Source organism: Neodothiora populina, assembly GCF_041146345.1.
Source record: "Neodothiora populina strain CPC 39397 chromosome Unknown canker_contig_16, whole genome shotgun sequence".
Taxonomy (NCBI): domain Eukaryota; kingdom Fungi; phylum Ascomycota; class Dothideomycetes; order Dothideales; family Dothioraceae; genus Neodothiora; species Neodothiora populina.
Window position 1 is genome coordinate 435363 of NW_027191409.1, and position 15544 is coordinate 450906.

Sequence of the window (15544 nt, forward strand, 5' to 3'; positions counted from 1 at the left end):
TAGAGCTGGGGTCGAGTACAAGCAACTGTTGTAGCTTCTCGCTTTCTCTCTCACGTGTAAGTGCCCACGTCTGGTTCAGAATGCAACGATGTTCCCCTGAGACAGCGGCACAGCGGAGTATCCGTTGAACGTTGGTCTTTAGCCTGTGGGACAAGTGTACTGTCCAAGGTGCAGACGGCCGGCTCATGGTCGAGGGTGGGTTTGTGGAGAGAGAGAGAGAGAGAGAGAGCAGGGCAAGGATAAGGAGAGCTAGCTATCTACTGTAGTTTCTGTCAGCGGCCCAGCGTGTGTCAACGGGCGCGACTGTCAATGGGTTGTTCTTGCTGCACACATGTATGCGATCTGAAATTTGGGTAAGCGATCTTTGAGTAGGGCTTGCAAGCTTGATTGGACGCTTGGAGAAGTAATTTGGACGAGCCGAGATACGTTTCTGCTAGCGGCACAAACATACTCGAGCGTGGCTCGCTAGTTCTCCCGAGCCTCCTATCGACAAGGGCAAAACACGACTACCTTTTAGGCCATCTATCTTAGTGCTTTAGTGCTGGACCTTAACTCATCCAACGCTTCTCCTGCTTCCTGTCAAAGTGGACGTGCTACTGTACTCGTACCGCAATAGGTGCCTGTGCTTGCTGTCTCTATCGTGGGCCACTTTCTTGTCTCCGTCTTCCCCCTCTTCTTCTTCTTTCCGAAGACGAAGACGACGACAGCTACGACGAGCAGCAGCAGCAGCAGCGGAAAGAGACGATAACACGGACGAGGCTGGGATCACGCCGTATCTTGAATCTGACTTGAGATCGGGAGCTGTGTCTTCACTTCTGGGCTTTTGTTGCTGCAGCCCAAAGGTCGCAAAGGGAAGCTTTGTTCACTGCCTTAAGGTACCTCACCTTATTCGCTTACCGACCCGCGCTTGCCAGGGAATCTCTGCTGGTGCTGGCTGGCTCGTGATTGCATTGTCAAAGGACGAGCACCTTTTACAGCGCAGCATCGGGTTTCATCTCGACTTTGGCCATTTTTTTCCCTTTTCATTTGCGCGCCTGCCTTGCCTTGCCTTGCCAACCTTTTTGTCTTTCATGCCTGTGCGTGTCGTCACAGTTTGCTGACAGCAAATCGCCGTGAAGTCGCCAGACACCTCTGCCGCCGCCGACAGGAGACAAAAGGACGGAGGAGCCATCTCTGCGTCATATAAGGAGAAGTACGACGTCCCCGAGAAGGAGGCAGTAGCCAAAGCAAGCGGCAACAAGCACCATAATATCAACAAACATCCGCGCGAACACTCGGCGCTTTCCTCACCGCCCTCAGCTCTCTCTTCGCCCTCGTTCCCTAGTTGCTTTCTCTGTTGCTCCTGCATCTGACCTCACCGTCACCTTCACCGTCACCTGCACCTGGCGCCATCATCGTCATTGTCTCTTCTATTCGCACCCGCGATCGCTGTTGACTATTGCTCGTGCACTCCAGCTTAGCTTCGCACCGCTCAAGCTCTACTCCACCAGGCCTGGTATACCTCACCACGCTACTGTTGCTCCTCACCCTGCCCTATATTAGGCATTTATTTCACACTCCAACTGGAGAAGGTCGAGCGTAGAATGTCTTCGGCTGCTCTGCATGCAGTGCCACCGTCCACTCAGTCATATCATGGAGCCATCCAGCAGTCGTCACCAAACATATCTCCCATCTCATCGCTCCAGGCGAGATCACCCAGTGGCTCTGCCGCTCAGAGCCCGCTTCGACCGCAGCACAGCAACCAGCAGACGCAACGGCCATCGACTGCCATGACGACCTCTACGAGTCAAGGCCACAGCCAGCCTTCCCCTTCTTCCCATGTCTCACCTGGCAGCCGCAACACCTCCTACCCTGCGCATGACTCGTCGTACTACATCGATCAGCCCGACTTTGAAGCCTCAGGTTCACCCTACTCCTCTGGGCATCGCCGTCCGCAACCCGACGACGTGTCTTCTTCACCCTCGCGTGTCGTTGCACCCCAGCAGCAACAGCAACAGCAACAGCAACAGCAAACTTACCAACCGCAGTACTCGACCGGTTACGGCAGTGGTAGTGAAAGAGAAGGTACCAGAGAGAGCCCTTCTCAGCCGAGACAGCGCGACTACCCCCCGTCTTCACTGGCAGGCAGCAGCGCCCAACAATCGCCGCCTTCACGATCTGGCCCGTCTCAGAGTCGCTCGTCCAACGCGGTAGGCCAATTGCCAATGGACACTGCTCTTCCCAGAGAGGACAGCACCATCATCAATCGACTAGTCATTGCCGACCCCCAGGAAGACATTGAGCGTGCTCAGGCTCGCATGGCTGAGTCGCAGGGTGCGATGCCGCCGGCCGCAGCGCCTGGTGTCGATGAAAGCTCGAGGGCTGGTCCCAGGAGCAGACAGGAACACCTCAAGACTAGCCAGCCGAGAAAAGAGACCAAGTTTGGCGAGTACATCCTTGGCCAGACAGTGGGAGAGGGCGAATTTGGCAAAGTAAAAATGGGCTGGAAAAAAGACGGCGGAGTGCAGGTTGCTATCAAGCTTATTCGAAAAGAAAGCCTTGGAAACAACCCCAACCGCCTGCCCAAGATCTACCGCGAGATTGCCATCTTGAGAGAATTGAAACACCCGAATATTGTACGTTTGCACGAGATGGTCGAGACAGAGCGCCATATTGGCATCATTCTGGAGTATGCGTCCGGAGGCGAATTGTTCGATTACATCCTCAACCACCGTTACCTCAACGACAAGGCAGCGCGACGGCTCTTCGCCCAATTGGTGTCTGGCGTGGGCTACCTGCACAAGAAAGGCATCGTGCATCGTGATCTCAAGCTGGAGAATCTCCTGCTAGATCGCAACAAGAACATCATCATCACCGATTTCGGCTTCGCCAACACCTTCAATCCTGCCGATGAGCTCGGAGAGGACGTTGAGCGTGGCTTGCAGGACAGAGACTTTGTCAAGAGACATGGGCTAGATCAAATCATGCGAGACGGGCATCGCCGCGGCGATTTGATGCAGACAAGTTGCGGCAGTCCCTGCTACGCCGCCCCAGAGCTTGTCGTCAGCGACTCCCTCTACACCGGTCGCAAAGTCGACGTCTGGAGCTGCGGAGTCATCCTGGTAGGTTCAAAGTGGCTGCACATGTGCCACGACGCAATGGCTAACATCTGTGTAGTATGCAATGCTCGCCGGCTACCTGCCTTTCGACGACGATCCAGCCAACCCTGAAGGAGACAACATAAATCTCTTGTACAAGTATATCGTCACCACACCTCTGACATTCCCCGAATATGTTACGCCGCACGCCCGCGACTTGTTGCGCCGCATCCTCGTACCCGATCCGAGAAAGAGAGCAGATCTGTTCGAAGTCGCTCGTCACAGCTGGCTGTCTGAATACGCCAAGGTTGTCGAGCACGTCACCAGTGGTGCCACTACGATCGAAGACATTGTCAACACCACTGTGCCCACAGGTAGGACTTCATATCTCCCCTCTCCCCAAGCTCTTATACTGACGGACAAAACAGAAGATCCTTACGCAGTACCTCAGCTCGGTCGCAGTGCATCTGTCAGAGAGCCGTCGAGGGCTCAACCCCCAACGTCCGCTGGCGGTCTCAGTGCGAAGCACGCTGTGCCCATCGATGTGGTCGACAAATCCACCCAACAAAGAGAAGACAGACACAAGCGCTCAACACTGCAGGTCGAGTATGTTCCGCCAAACACCAATACTGCAAGAGGGAAGTCCGCAGTGGCGGCGGCGACACCGACCGCGCTACCCCCATTGGAAGCTTCGCCGCCACCAGCTGTGTCTTCTGCCTCGAAAGCTCGCGCCAGAGAGGATGTGACACTCGAGTCGTTCGAGCCTGTTGCACCTTACCAATCAGCGACAGGAGGTCGCCAGCAAAGACCTGCTACGCAAGCAAGCATGGCACCACCACCACGTCCTGGACGGGAGCCTCCGCGATCTGTATCTGAATCCAATGCATTGAACATGAACCCTCCCTCAAGCAGCTCGGGCCGACCGACTACCGCTGGAACTGGTCCCACAAGACTACCATCGCGAGGCAATTCTTATGGCCAGGCTATCGCTCCAACCGTCGCTGCCACCAACGCAGAGGGACGCTTTTCTCAGCCGAAGAACTCGGGATACATTATATCTGGCTCTATGCCTGAAGGGTCCTCCAAGAGGAACTCGTACGGCGCCAGACCTGCCAGCCAGCAAACGCCAGCTGAGTTCCAAGCCCGCCCCGAGGAGCGTCCAGAGAGGTCTGCCCGAGGTCACAAGCGTTCCAACACAGTTGAGAGTATCACGAGCAAGATCTTCGGACGCACAAACTCTCGCCGGCAATCGCAAGGACATGAGGACGCCGTTCGGCCAGAGAAGCCATCACGTGCCTACCCTCCGCTCAGCATGCGCAATGCAATGCCGAGTGATCCAGCTGAAAGGCCTCGCCCATCGACTGATTCTGGCCGGCCATCGTTTAGCTTCAACCGGAAGACCAGTGATTATGGCAGCCAGCAACAACGACAACAACAGCAGCAGCAGCAGCAGCAACAGCAACAGCAACAGCAACAGCAGCCGCAGCAGTCTTCTCGACAATCGAGGCGTTTCTCCTTCCTACCATCTTCTTTCTCGCGCATGAGCTTTTCTACCAGTGCTAAGAATGATTCATATGACGGAAGCAGACGTGGTTCAATGGGACCGGCGCCCCTCAGCCGTCGCAACTCGAAGATAGATCGTGGCATGGCCTTCGGACAGGGACGTAGCAGATCACCAAGTCAAAGCACGAACGGAAGCAACATCCCGGTCTTGTATGATAGCGGTATCGACAATAGACAAAGTGCTCAGCGAAGAATGCCTCAGCAACAAGCAGTGCGTGGGGCAACCGCTCCGGATTTGTCGACCTTCGATGGCGCCATGTCGCAGCAGGCGCCGCAGGCACAGCATCCTCGACAGCAGACTCGCGTCACTGGACAGCCGGGACGCGAGAACACCCCACCACCAAGCGCTGGGCAGCATGGCAGAGGCGAGCAATTTTACACGCCGTCGCAAAGTGTCGAGTCTCAGCAAACGAGTGCCGGCACGGGTCAGCAGCAGCGTTCGATGTACCCAGCCGGGTTCAACGATCACGAGCCTGTTGCGGAATCGAGACCTGCACAGAGACAGCCAGCTGTGCTCCAGAAGAATCGCAAGTTCGGCGAGGCATATGAGCATGGCAGCAACGGTGGCAGCTCCAGCGGTGCGCGCAGAGTCATGGACTGGTTCAGAAAACGTGGCAAGGACAGGAGTGTATGAAAGACCCGTTCTGTCGAAGTGTGAGACGATGGCACCACAAGCCTATTGGAAGTGCAACCTACAAAACCACCAACCTCTTTTTTTCCTTTTCTTTTACCCCCTTGGTCTCTTTCTTTTCATGCCTTCCTCGGAAGGATATCATTTCTTTTTAATTCACTTCGTTGATTGCATCTATTCTGTAGCATCCCCTTGCGAACCACCTAATCTAAGTTGCGCCGGCTCAGCAAGCACATCATGTATTTTGTTCGCACTGAAGCGCGGCGTTATTGGAGGGAAGCAAGCGAACATGGGGCTTGAGCAGGCAACTTCAGTCTGGGTTATACAAGTTTCTTCCCCTTCTTTTCTGCTTTTTGTTATTGGATTGTTTTGCGAGCTTCCTTTTACCTTTTCGACATTTATCGGCCATGGCATGCACATTCGTCAGAGGGCAACACATGTTTCATCGAGCAGTTGTTTTTACCTTGGTCGTGATGCAGTCACTCGAGGCGGCAGATCGGGATGTGGAGACGTCTCGTCGCGTGCTGCAGGTCGCGACAGGGTGGTGCTGCGGAGTGAGTAGAGAGTTGCAGCTGCCTGCCGGCGGGTAGATGGGACGGAGAGTTGCTTGCAGCGGAGACGGGACGAAGAGTTCGGAGCAGATAGACACGTGTGTACTCGAGAAGGCGCGCAGATGAGCAGCGAGGAGAGAAGCGGTTTATTTGGTTTTCGTCTCTCAACATAGAAACCCATCTCTATCTTTGCTCATAGAAGCGAATCGTCCTCATTGGTTTCTTTTGAGGTATGTGAATTGAGCTTTGCGTAGCTGAGTTCCTCTACACAGTGAATAACCTACGAAGTAGTTCAGACCGCATTGCTAAGGCGACTTGCATCGATTGCACTTGTATAAACATGTACGACAGGCTTACGAATGATAAGGTAGCTTATCTCATCGAGGATGAGTCGCTTAGAAGTACTGTACAGTAGCTCAGCTTATCTCACTAGCATTCGGATGTTGATACCCCGCACGAAGATCGCAAAAAACCCCCACATGTTCAGCTGAATTTCCATGTGTCACAACTCGCAATTCTCCACAACTTTCTTCGTGTTTTGCACTACGAGTTACCTTGAGGTGTCAGAGCTCCGACCATAGTGTACAGAGACGCTTTGTGTTTGACCTTACCCTTTGGACATATCGTTCAATCCTGGGTTCAAGATGCAGCTGTCTCCCAGAGAGGTGTGTGTCTCTTCTCTTGTTGCATACTTGACGACATGATATACGAAAAGGACCACGGATGACTGACTTGACACGGTGTTATTCAGGTTGATAAGCTCGTCATCACGCAGCTGGGCCAGCTCGCTCAGCGACGATTGGCCCGAGGCGTCAAGCTCAACCACCCTGAGGCTGTTGTAAGTATACGACGAGATGAAAATGTTATACATGTTGGTTATAGGGATCGGAAGTCACTGACACTGTAGACAGGCATTGATCGCGAACAATCTCCAAGAGGTAATTTTCGTGCACATTTTATTTCATCGGCGACCTCCGCTGACTTGGATACGCAGCTCATTCGCGATGGCAATCACTCGGTCGCGGACCTCATGTCTCTGGGCAAATCCATGCTCGGTCGCCGTCATGTTTTGCCTTCTGTTGTGTCTTCTCTGACCGAACTCCAAGTCGAGGGAACCTTTGTGAGCGGAACTTACCTTGTGACCGTACATGATCCGATCAGCTCTGAAGATGGAGACCTGGAGCGTGCTCTGTACGGTAGCTTTCTTCCCATTCCTGACATGAGTCACTTTCCCTCGGCGGATCCGTCTGAGTATGAGGCCGAGAAGCAACCTGGTGCTATCGTCGCTGTCAAGGAGGGAGGGCGCATCGTATTGAACAAGGACCGTAAACGAATCAGACTCAAGGTCACCAGCAGAGGAGACAGACCCATACAGGTGGGTAGTCACTACCACTTCGTCGAGACCAATCCTCTACTCGACTTTGATCGCGTCCGAGCACGCGGCTACCGATTGGACATTGCCGCCGGCACTTCGATCCGTTTCGAGCCTGGAGACGCCAAGACGGTCACTCTGGTGCAAATCGGCGGCAACCAGATCATCAAGGGTGGTAATGGGATCGCCACTGGCCATATCCACGATGAGGCAATTGCGAATGGGTTCGCGGAGAAATTGCAGCGCATGGGCTTCCATCATACCCCTGAGCCTGGCGCGGACTCGGCTCGCATCGACATGTTCTCCATGGAGCGTGCGGCCTACATCAGCATGTTCGGACCAACGACCGGCGACAAAGTCCGCCTGGGTGCTACCGATTTGTGGATCCAAGTAGAGAAGGATCTGAGCGTTTATGGAGATGAATGCACATTTGGTGGTGGCAAGACCATCCGCGATGGTATGGGTCAGTGCTCAGGACGATCGGACGCCGACTGCCTGGATGTGGTGGTGACGAACGCTCTTATTGTTGACTACACCGGAATCTACAAGGCAGATATTGGTATCAAGGATGGCATTATCGTCGGTATTGGCAAGGCCGGAAATCCCGATGTCATGGAAGGCGTGGACGACAACATGGCCATCGGAAGCAACACGGATGTCATTGCGGCAGAGAAGGACATTGTCACATATGGTGGTTTCGACAGCCACATCCACTTTATCTGTCCTCAACAGGCGCATGATAGCATAGCATCGGGAATCACGACAATACTGGGAGGCGGAACCGGGCCCAGCACCGGTACCAAAGCGACGACATGCACACCCTCTGCTGATATCATCAAGAAGATGCTGCAGGCTTGCGACACGATCCCGCTGAACATAGGCATCACTGGAAAAGGAAACGACAGCGAACATGAACCTCTCCGCAGTCAGGTCGAGGCAGGCGTGTGTGGACTGAAATTACATGAAGATTGGGGCTCCACTCCTAGAGCAATCGACACGTGTCTTGATGTGTGTGAAGAGTATGATGTTCAAGCTCTGCTCCACACGGATACCCTGAACGAGTCCGGATTCGTTGAAACGACAGTGGCAGCTTTCAAAGGCAGAGCTATCCACTCTTACCACACCGAGGGCGCGGGAGGTGGACACGCTCCCGACATCATCTCGGTGGTTGAACATGAGAATGTGCTACCCTCGTCGACAAACCCCACACGTCCGTACACGAAGAACACACTTGACGAGCACCTGGACATGCTCATGGTCTGCCATCATCTCTCGCGAAACATCCCGGAAGATGTTGCCTTCGCCGAGTCTCGCATTCGCGCCGAGACCATCGCGGCAGAAGATGTGCTGCACGATCTCGGTGCCATCAGCATGATGTCCTCGGACTCACAGGCAATGGGCCGCTGTGGTGAGGTCATTCTGCGCACGTGGAACACGGCGCACAAGAACAAGGTGCAGCGAGGCTTCCTGGCCGAGGACAAGGAGCGCGGAGACGGATGTGACAACTTCAGAGTCAAGAGATACGTGTCCAAGTACACGATCAACCCTGCCTTGACCCAGGGCATGGGCCATCTCATCGGCAGCATCGAAGTCGGCAAGCTTGCTGATCTGGTGTTGTGGCATCCGGCGAATTTCGGCACCAAGCCTGCGCAAGTCATCAAGGGTGGCATGGTGGCGTGGTCCCAGATGGGCGATCCCAACGCATCCATCCCGACGGTGGAGCCGGTCATGATGCGACCGATGTTCGGAGCGTGGATCAAGCAGAACAGCATTTCATGGGTCAGCCAGGCGGCGGTAAAGGCCGGCATTAAGGAAGAGTTAGGACTGAAGAAGAGAGTCGAGGGTGTCAAGGGTTGCAGGACGGTTGGAAAGAAGGACATGAGATTCAACGACCAGAAGCCTAAGATGAAGGTGGATGCCGAGAGGTATACGGTCGAGGCTGATGGAATGATCTGTGAGGCCGAGCCCAGCGCGACTCTGCCGCTCACCCAGACGTATTTCGTTTACTAGACTCGGGGGGGGGGGTGACTGCGGTGGGATGCAGTGGAGGAAGGGACATGACGGATGGGAGGATGTCAGAAGACTGCCTTACTCGACGAGGTAGAGGAGATTGACAATTTGGTTTATCACGATTTGCTCACGACAAGGGTGTTGTATTGGACTAATGCATGCTTATCAGAGCTCAATTTTCTCTTGGGCATAGATGTTGTCTTATTGTATATGTTGACTTGCTCCACCTGTGTGACATGTGAAAGCTTGGCGTGGATGCTTGACGCATCGTCATTATTGCTCTTCAATCACCAACGGAGCATTCACTTCTCTATTCTTCTCCATCACTACATCCGACATCAGCTTATTGCAACTTACAGCAGAAATCCATCAAACTCGGATACAGGACCCGTGAACCATCAAATCAAATCCCGACCAGACAGGAGCACACAGAGGATCTCCGATCCGGACGTCGATCCACTCCCACCTAGCTTAGCTCACACAAACCCAACAGCAAGAGACAAGCAGTCCAGCACAACACGGCCAAAGATGGAGCAGAGCCGAGCGCTTAACGCCCTCCAACCCTACCTCGCCCTGTCCAAATCCGCCACATCGTCTCGAGCAGCAGCAGACGTAATCACCCAAGCGACCTCGGCACCCAACACGTACGTCTTCGCCGAGCTGCTGCTGACACGCTCGATCCAAGCGCTGAAGAACAGCGACGAAGCCGACCCGACAGGCATCAAATACTCGGCTCACCACCGCCTGCTCGAGATCTTCGCTTGGGGCACGTGGGCAGACTACAGCAGCAGCGCCACCACCAGCCTGCCGCGTCTGAACGCACAACAAGCGCACAAGCTGCACATCCTGACCCTGCTCACCCTGGCCGCGACGACGACGGGCACCTCGTCCTCAAGCCTGACCTACGCCCGCCTCATCACATCCCTATCTCTCACCTCGCAGCGCGACCTCGAGAAACTCGTCACAGCCGCAGTCTACAACTCGCTGCTCTCGGCAACGCTAGACTCCAAAGCGCACATGGTGCGCGTGAGCGCCGTCGCTCCGCTGCGTGATCTGGCGCCCGGAAGCGTCTCGCAGATGGTGGGAGAACTGGACGCGTGGAGCCAGAGATGCGATGCTGTGCTTGGGGACCTCGAGCTGGAGATCGAACGCGTCAGGCGCGAGGCGGCGCAGCGCAGGAAATGGCATCTTGTGCGTGAGAGGCAGATTGCTGCTGCTGCTTCGTTGACTGGTAGTGCTGCCTCGTCTTCGGCCGCAGCAGGAGGCGGCGGCGGCAGTGGGGGCGCAGGTGCAAAAGGTGGATTCGGCAAGTCGTTGGCTCACCACGGCTCATCGAGTGCAGCGTCAGCAGCAGCAGCAGCAGCAGTAGCGGCCGGCGACGTAATGGACGAGGGAGGAGACGACATAATGGACGTGGACGACGGTCCGGCGAGCGGCAGGGCCAAGCGAGGCAGTAAATCCGGCTCGAGCGGTGCAGCGGCTCGGAAAAGGTGAAGATGCCGAAGGGGGGTTTTGAAGCAGAAGATGTCACGAACAGACAACAGACGAAATGGGAACAACAGACGGCGATGGTGGATCAATTACCATATACCCTCAATGCCTCCAATCCCATCATCCTAGAATGTGTCTCCACTCCTCGTGTCCACTATCATAGTATAGTCCAAAAGGAAGGAGAACGTTTCCGATAGAAAAAACCCCCCGAGGACAGGAGAAGAGCCTTGGAAGCAAAGAAGCAAAGAAGCTCGAAAGGACAAGACACCAGAACGGAGCAGTTAAGGAGAAGAAAGAAAATAAAAAGATTGAGAAAAATTGGCGTCCTGATTGTGCATATGCCATATCCACACTTTCCTCCCTCGGCCTTGCTGTCTCTCTCTATCTTTCCACCCTGTCTCTCTCTCCATCTGTCTTCCTCTCCTCGCGGCGCAGCTGCCCTTGTTCATCGTCACAATCAGCATCTTCTTCTTCTTCTTCTTCCTCATCCAATTGGCCTCGAATCATGGATTCCCGACAGAAGGGACGAACGGAATTTCTCGGGGTTTTTTCCCCCCGCAATACAACACTGGTGATGCTTGCTGTTGATGCTGCGGATGCTGCTGCTACTGTGACGCGCTACGCTCAAGACATGTCTTTCCTTCCCTGCTCCGTAACACTCTTCTCTCTCTCTGACTTGAAGCTCGATGAACAAACAAAAAGCAAGTGGTATAAAAAGTTTCCTCTCCTCGGCCGCACACGTGCAATACCAATTCAACCTATCCCCTCGGACACACAGCACTACCACAAAAGACAGGGGTGGCTCTGACCAGAAAGAAGAAAAAGACCCGCGGTACTGCTACTTCCATCTTTCGTCCTCCTCATCGGAACCTGGCTGAACATCTGCCCATGACCTCACCCTGGCACACAAGCTCGGCGTTGAACTCGGATCCGTCGAGCGTGAGATAAATGTCAAAGTAGACTCGGTAGAAAGTTCCTTGGGGTGTGTCCATGCGCTCAAAGTCCTTTTCCAGGTTTTTACGACTGAGGTCAGAAGTGAGCGTGACGACCTCCTTGATGCCTGTTGTGCTCATGTCAATAACTTGATCGTCTCGTCAGACAGCAAAACAAACTTACGGGGATCCTTTGTGTATTCCGGGCACACGTCCTCGTCGCAGGCGTATAACACATCCTCGTACATGAGTGTGGCACCTGGCGCGACTTGTCTGAAGAAGCTAACTTTGACCGGCTCTCCAATCTTGACTCGTTGCCCCTTTTGCACAAAAATCTGTCGCGTGTACTTGCAACGGTCTTTGCCATCCAAGCTGGGCACACGATACTGCTCAGGATGGTGACCCTCCTTGAACGGTTGCAGAGTCGCCATCAGGTAATGACGACGAGCGACACGGGAAGTAACCACGCGCTCGGTGATACCCGCAGTGACGGCGCCCTTGACGATAGCTGCGACCGAGTCCATAGGTCGCACGACCTTTGTCTGGAACTGTGGCGGCACATGAAGCTTGATCTGTTGGAAGAGATATTCCGAAGATCCGAATCCACCTACGACTAGGACGTTCTAGACACACATCTGTCAGCAGGGCGCTTGATTGATGAAAGACAGAAACCGACTTACCTGTAGCTGGCGGTTTTGTGCCTGAATAGCGATGATCTGATTTCTAACCAGCTCAAGAATCCTGTTGACGACGGGCTCGAAGCATTGCAGAATTTCCTCATTAGTAAAAGTCATGTAACCTTCCTCGATTCCGGCTTCGGGGAATTCAGCCTCGATACCGACATCCACAGCCCATTTCTGTCCATTATTGCGGAAATCTGCCTTGATTCGATTCTCAAAGTCCATGATACACTTAGCGTAGACTCGACCGGCCGTCTTGGATCCATCGGGGAGCTTCATCTTTCTGATCTTGGCGCGCAGGATGTTGGAAAAGTTACGGTTGAGAGCAGTGGAGCCGCAAGAGTCTCCGGAACCAGCTGTGCACTCGGCGACGGTGAAGGGGTTCTCTTCTTCCACCTCGTACGCGATCAAATCAACAGTGCCACCACCGCAATCGACAATGAGAACAGCATCGTGGACCTTGAGGTTCAACAATCCAGTCTTCGAACAGAACATGGCAGCCGCCTCGGGCTCGGTGACAAGGGTCAGACGGTTGTCGTTCTCATCGCGAAGGAAACCGGCCTGGATGGCGGCCGCTCTTGTTGCTGCCTTGCCAGCATCGTTCCAGATGGCAGGGACGGTGAGGAAGTATCTAATGTTGCGCTCTTCTCGCGTGAAGACTTCGCCGAGTGTCTTCTGAAGATAGTTGCGCATGGCTTGCCTTAATTTGAACAGGTAATCGGCGGCGACGTCGATCTCGGATTTGCCCGGGGGAAGTGGTGGAAGGTTGATGGGATCGATGTAGGTGTTTCCGCTCAGCATGAGTTGTAGCTTGAACCACTCGACCTTTTGCACGCCTGGCTTTGGATATCCGGTCGGGGCGAGGGCGTCTGCGATGTCTGGGCCCCAGCCGACGACTTGCTGGTGCTGATCGTAGTATAGTACTGTAGGGATCTGTGACGACGTGTCAGCGCGCGGCCAGGCTATCTTTCTAGAGGCAACGACATACCTTTTGTTTGGTCTGAGTACCGGCGCCGGGCCACTCGACGATGATGTCTTCTTTGGCTTCATTGTTCGTGGCAAAGGCGAATGCGACACCGGAAAAGGTGGTACCCTATACTACAGTGTAAGCAGCAGCACACAACAAAAAAAACATAAGCGCATGGTAGAGACTCACAAAATCGATGCCGACGATGAGCTGGGCTTTGCTCCGCTGTCCATAACCTTCAACATCGCCATATTGTCTGTTATAATGGGCAGGCTGTCCTACCATGTTCGGGGGCTGGTAGCCATACTGCGCAGGCGGTTGCAGAGGGTAGCCAGGTGGGCCCATGGGTGGGGCCTGCTGCTGCGCCTGGGCGGCATACAACTGCTGCTGGTGCGGCGGCATGTGGCCGTAGCCGGTATTGATGGGTGGCGGCATGGGCGAGGTGGGACGGCCTTGCATGTGAGGGGGAGGAGAGACGAGGTTGTTGTTGCTGTTGCTGTTGACGCCCGCGTTGGCGTGTTGGTACGAAGGCGGGCGCGCTGACGGATATTGATTGGGGTTCATGGCGAGCGATGTGTTTGACGCGTTGGCTGCAGCTGCGACCGAGGACGGCGCTTGCCCGAGTTGACCTCCGGGTCCGAGTCCGAGTCCTGGTCGATTCGGTGATGATCCAATCGGTGGCGATGGGGCTCCAGGGCTCTGGTTGCCTGAGATGTGACCGCTGCCGCCAATGAGTCCTCCTCCCACGCCGCCGCCGCTTGTAGTAGATGATGATGTTAGTCCCGGAGCGCCTCCTCCTGGTGGTGGGACCGAGACGGCGCTGCTGTTGCTGTTGCTGTTGCTGTGACGTCCGTTGATGGTGGGCGCGTTGGAGCTGGTGAGGGAATTATTAGACTGTGTGGTAGCGAGGGTATTGTTGTTGTTATTGTTGTTGTGGCCGTTGGCTGTAGCTTTGCGTTTAGACCCGACCAGGTTCCTGAAGCGCTGGTTCATGGACGACATCAATTCATCAGTCACTGCTCGGTAAGGAGCGATCGCGTGCGTCAGACGCGCTGATTGCCAGATATTAAAAGTCTAGACAAACGGAAAGAGGGTAAAAAAAAGCCTTAGCAGCCTTGACTCCCTTGGACCTTTGACCCTCGGAAAAGTGGTGAAGTCGCACAAGCACAAAGGAAAAAGGAAAGCGGGCGGTGACACTGGGCTGCAGTAGCCAATGTTAGTCTGGTATGGGTAGGTAAGGTAGCCTAGCGTGGTGATAATGCAATTGGATTGTGCCAACGATGAGGCCGACAGGCAATGCAAACAACAAGATTAATGCCCGGCTTCGACTTGGACTTGGACTTTCAGGCCAACCCTTCTCTCGAACGGGCGCAGCAGCTTGCTTTGCTTCCTTCGGCCAAGGCGAAATGTCAAAAGCCAAGGAAATGCGAGTCGGGGTTTGGAAACTGTTGGCCAAGTAAATTTTATGAATCACCGAAATGCGCGCAAGGTCAGGTCAGGTAGGCTCGGCTTGGTTCCTTTGCTGTACGAGTGATCGACGCGCGGAGGGGGGAAACGGAGGGGAGGGGACCTCGGGGACCTCTGCTGATGGGGGGCCAAGGGGAAGGGACCTTTGCCTGTACACAGGGATCTTTGAGCCCGGTGGCCTGGTGTCGAGGCGCCTGCACACCAGTACTGTTACTGTACTTTCACTTCAATGCTGTACTGTGCTGTGCTGTAGGCGAGTGGGGACAGAGCAAGGTGGATAACACGGAGTCCACGTCTCCACTATCGCAGGCTCAAGCCAGTCAAATTCCACCGTCTACAGTGAAACATACAGTGACACTGTGATTCTCCACCAAACGCAAACAGGTGGGAAAGCAGAATCTCGCGACAAGGACGATAGGGTCAGGCAAACTTGTAGGTCTGCCAAAAGAAGATAAAGCCAGCAGGTAATAGGCAATAAGCAGATGCGATGCAACCGATTATTTGCTGTGGAAAGAGAGGATAGCCTTGCCCTCGAGGCTGAGATCAGCTGAACTGCCCTGTGCAAGTGTTTTTGCGGAAAGAGGTGGGCTGCCTTTCCCGACTCCTTTGGCTTTGGGCCGGCAACCCTCGTTCAGGCTCTCAGAACCACCTCTTCAGCTAAGAACCCACTAGCTTTGCTTTAGTGATGTGAAATGCGCTGGGTTGCTAGTACAAGTGGTATCATAAGCAGAACAACATGTCAAATGAATGATAGCTTGATCATGGTCCTGGCCCACGGGATCACCGCCCGACCCAGGACAAGC

General features: G+C 54.5%; 4 protein-coding genes across 6 annotated transcripts; 3 read left to right on the top strand and 1 right to left on the bottom strand.

The window, feature by feature from the left end:
• Positions 1 to 1583: 1583 nt before the first annotated feature.
• Positions 1584 to 5274, top strand: AAFC00_003494 (uncharacterized protein; the record flags this gene model as incomplete). The annotated part of the gene is made up of 3 exons (XM_069342971.1): positions 1584 to 3101; positions 3157 to 3451; positions 3506 to 5274. The coding sequence occupies 3 exons, from the start codon at positions 1584 to 1586 to the stop codon at positions 5272 to 5274; spliced, it is 3582 nt and encodes a 1193-aa protein (XP_069200780.1).
• Positions 5275 to 6466: 1192 nt separating this feature from the next.
• Positions 6467 to 9204, top strand: AAFC00_003495 (uncharacterized protein; the record flags this gene model as incomplete). The annotated part of the gene is made up of 4 exons (XM_069342972.1): positions 6467 to 6487; positions 6574 to 6660; positions 6734 to 6760; positions 6817 to 9204. 4 exons carry the CDS (start codon positions 6467 to 6469, stop codon positions 9202 to 9204), a joined length of 2523 nt encoding a protein of 840 aa, XP_069200781.1.
• Positions 9205 to 9732: 528 nt separating this feature from the next.
• Positions 9733 to 10698, top strand: AAFC00_003496 (uncharacterized protein; the record flags this gene model as incomplete). Its single annotated transcript, XM_069342973.1, has 1 exon — positions 9733 to 10698. One exon carries the CDS (start codon positions 9733 to 9735, stop codon positions 10696 to 10698), a length of 966 nt encoding a protein of 321 aa, XP_069200782.1.
• An 857-nt stretch (positions 10699 to 11555) lies between these two features.
• Positions 11556 to 14276, bottom strand: AAFC00_003497 (uncharacterized protein; the record flags this gene model as incomplete). 3 transcript variants are annotated; one of them, XM_069342974.1, is made up of 6 exons in its annotated part: positions 11556 to 11755; positions 11812 to 12250; positions 12308 to 13240; positions 13296 to 13400; positions 13464 to 13499; positions 13557 to 14267. In XM_069342974.1, 6 exons carry the CDS (start codon positions 14265 to 14267, stop codon positions 11556 to 11558), a joined length of 2424 nt encoding a protein of 807 aa, XP_069200784.1. The 3 variants fall into 3 exon arrangements, with proteins under 3 accessions (XP_069200784.1, XP_069200785.1, XP_069200783.1); XM_069342975.1 differs by having other exon boundaries at positions 13464 to 14276; XM_069347747.1 differs by having other exon boundaries at positions 13464 to 14267.
• Positions 14277 to 15544: the final 1268 nt, after the last annotated feature.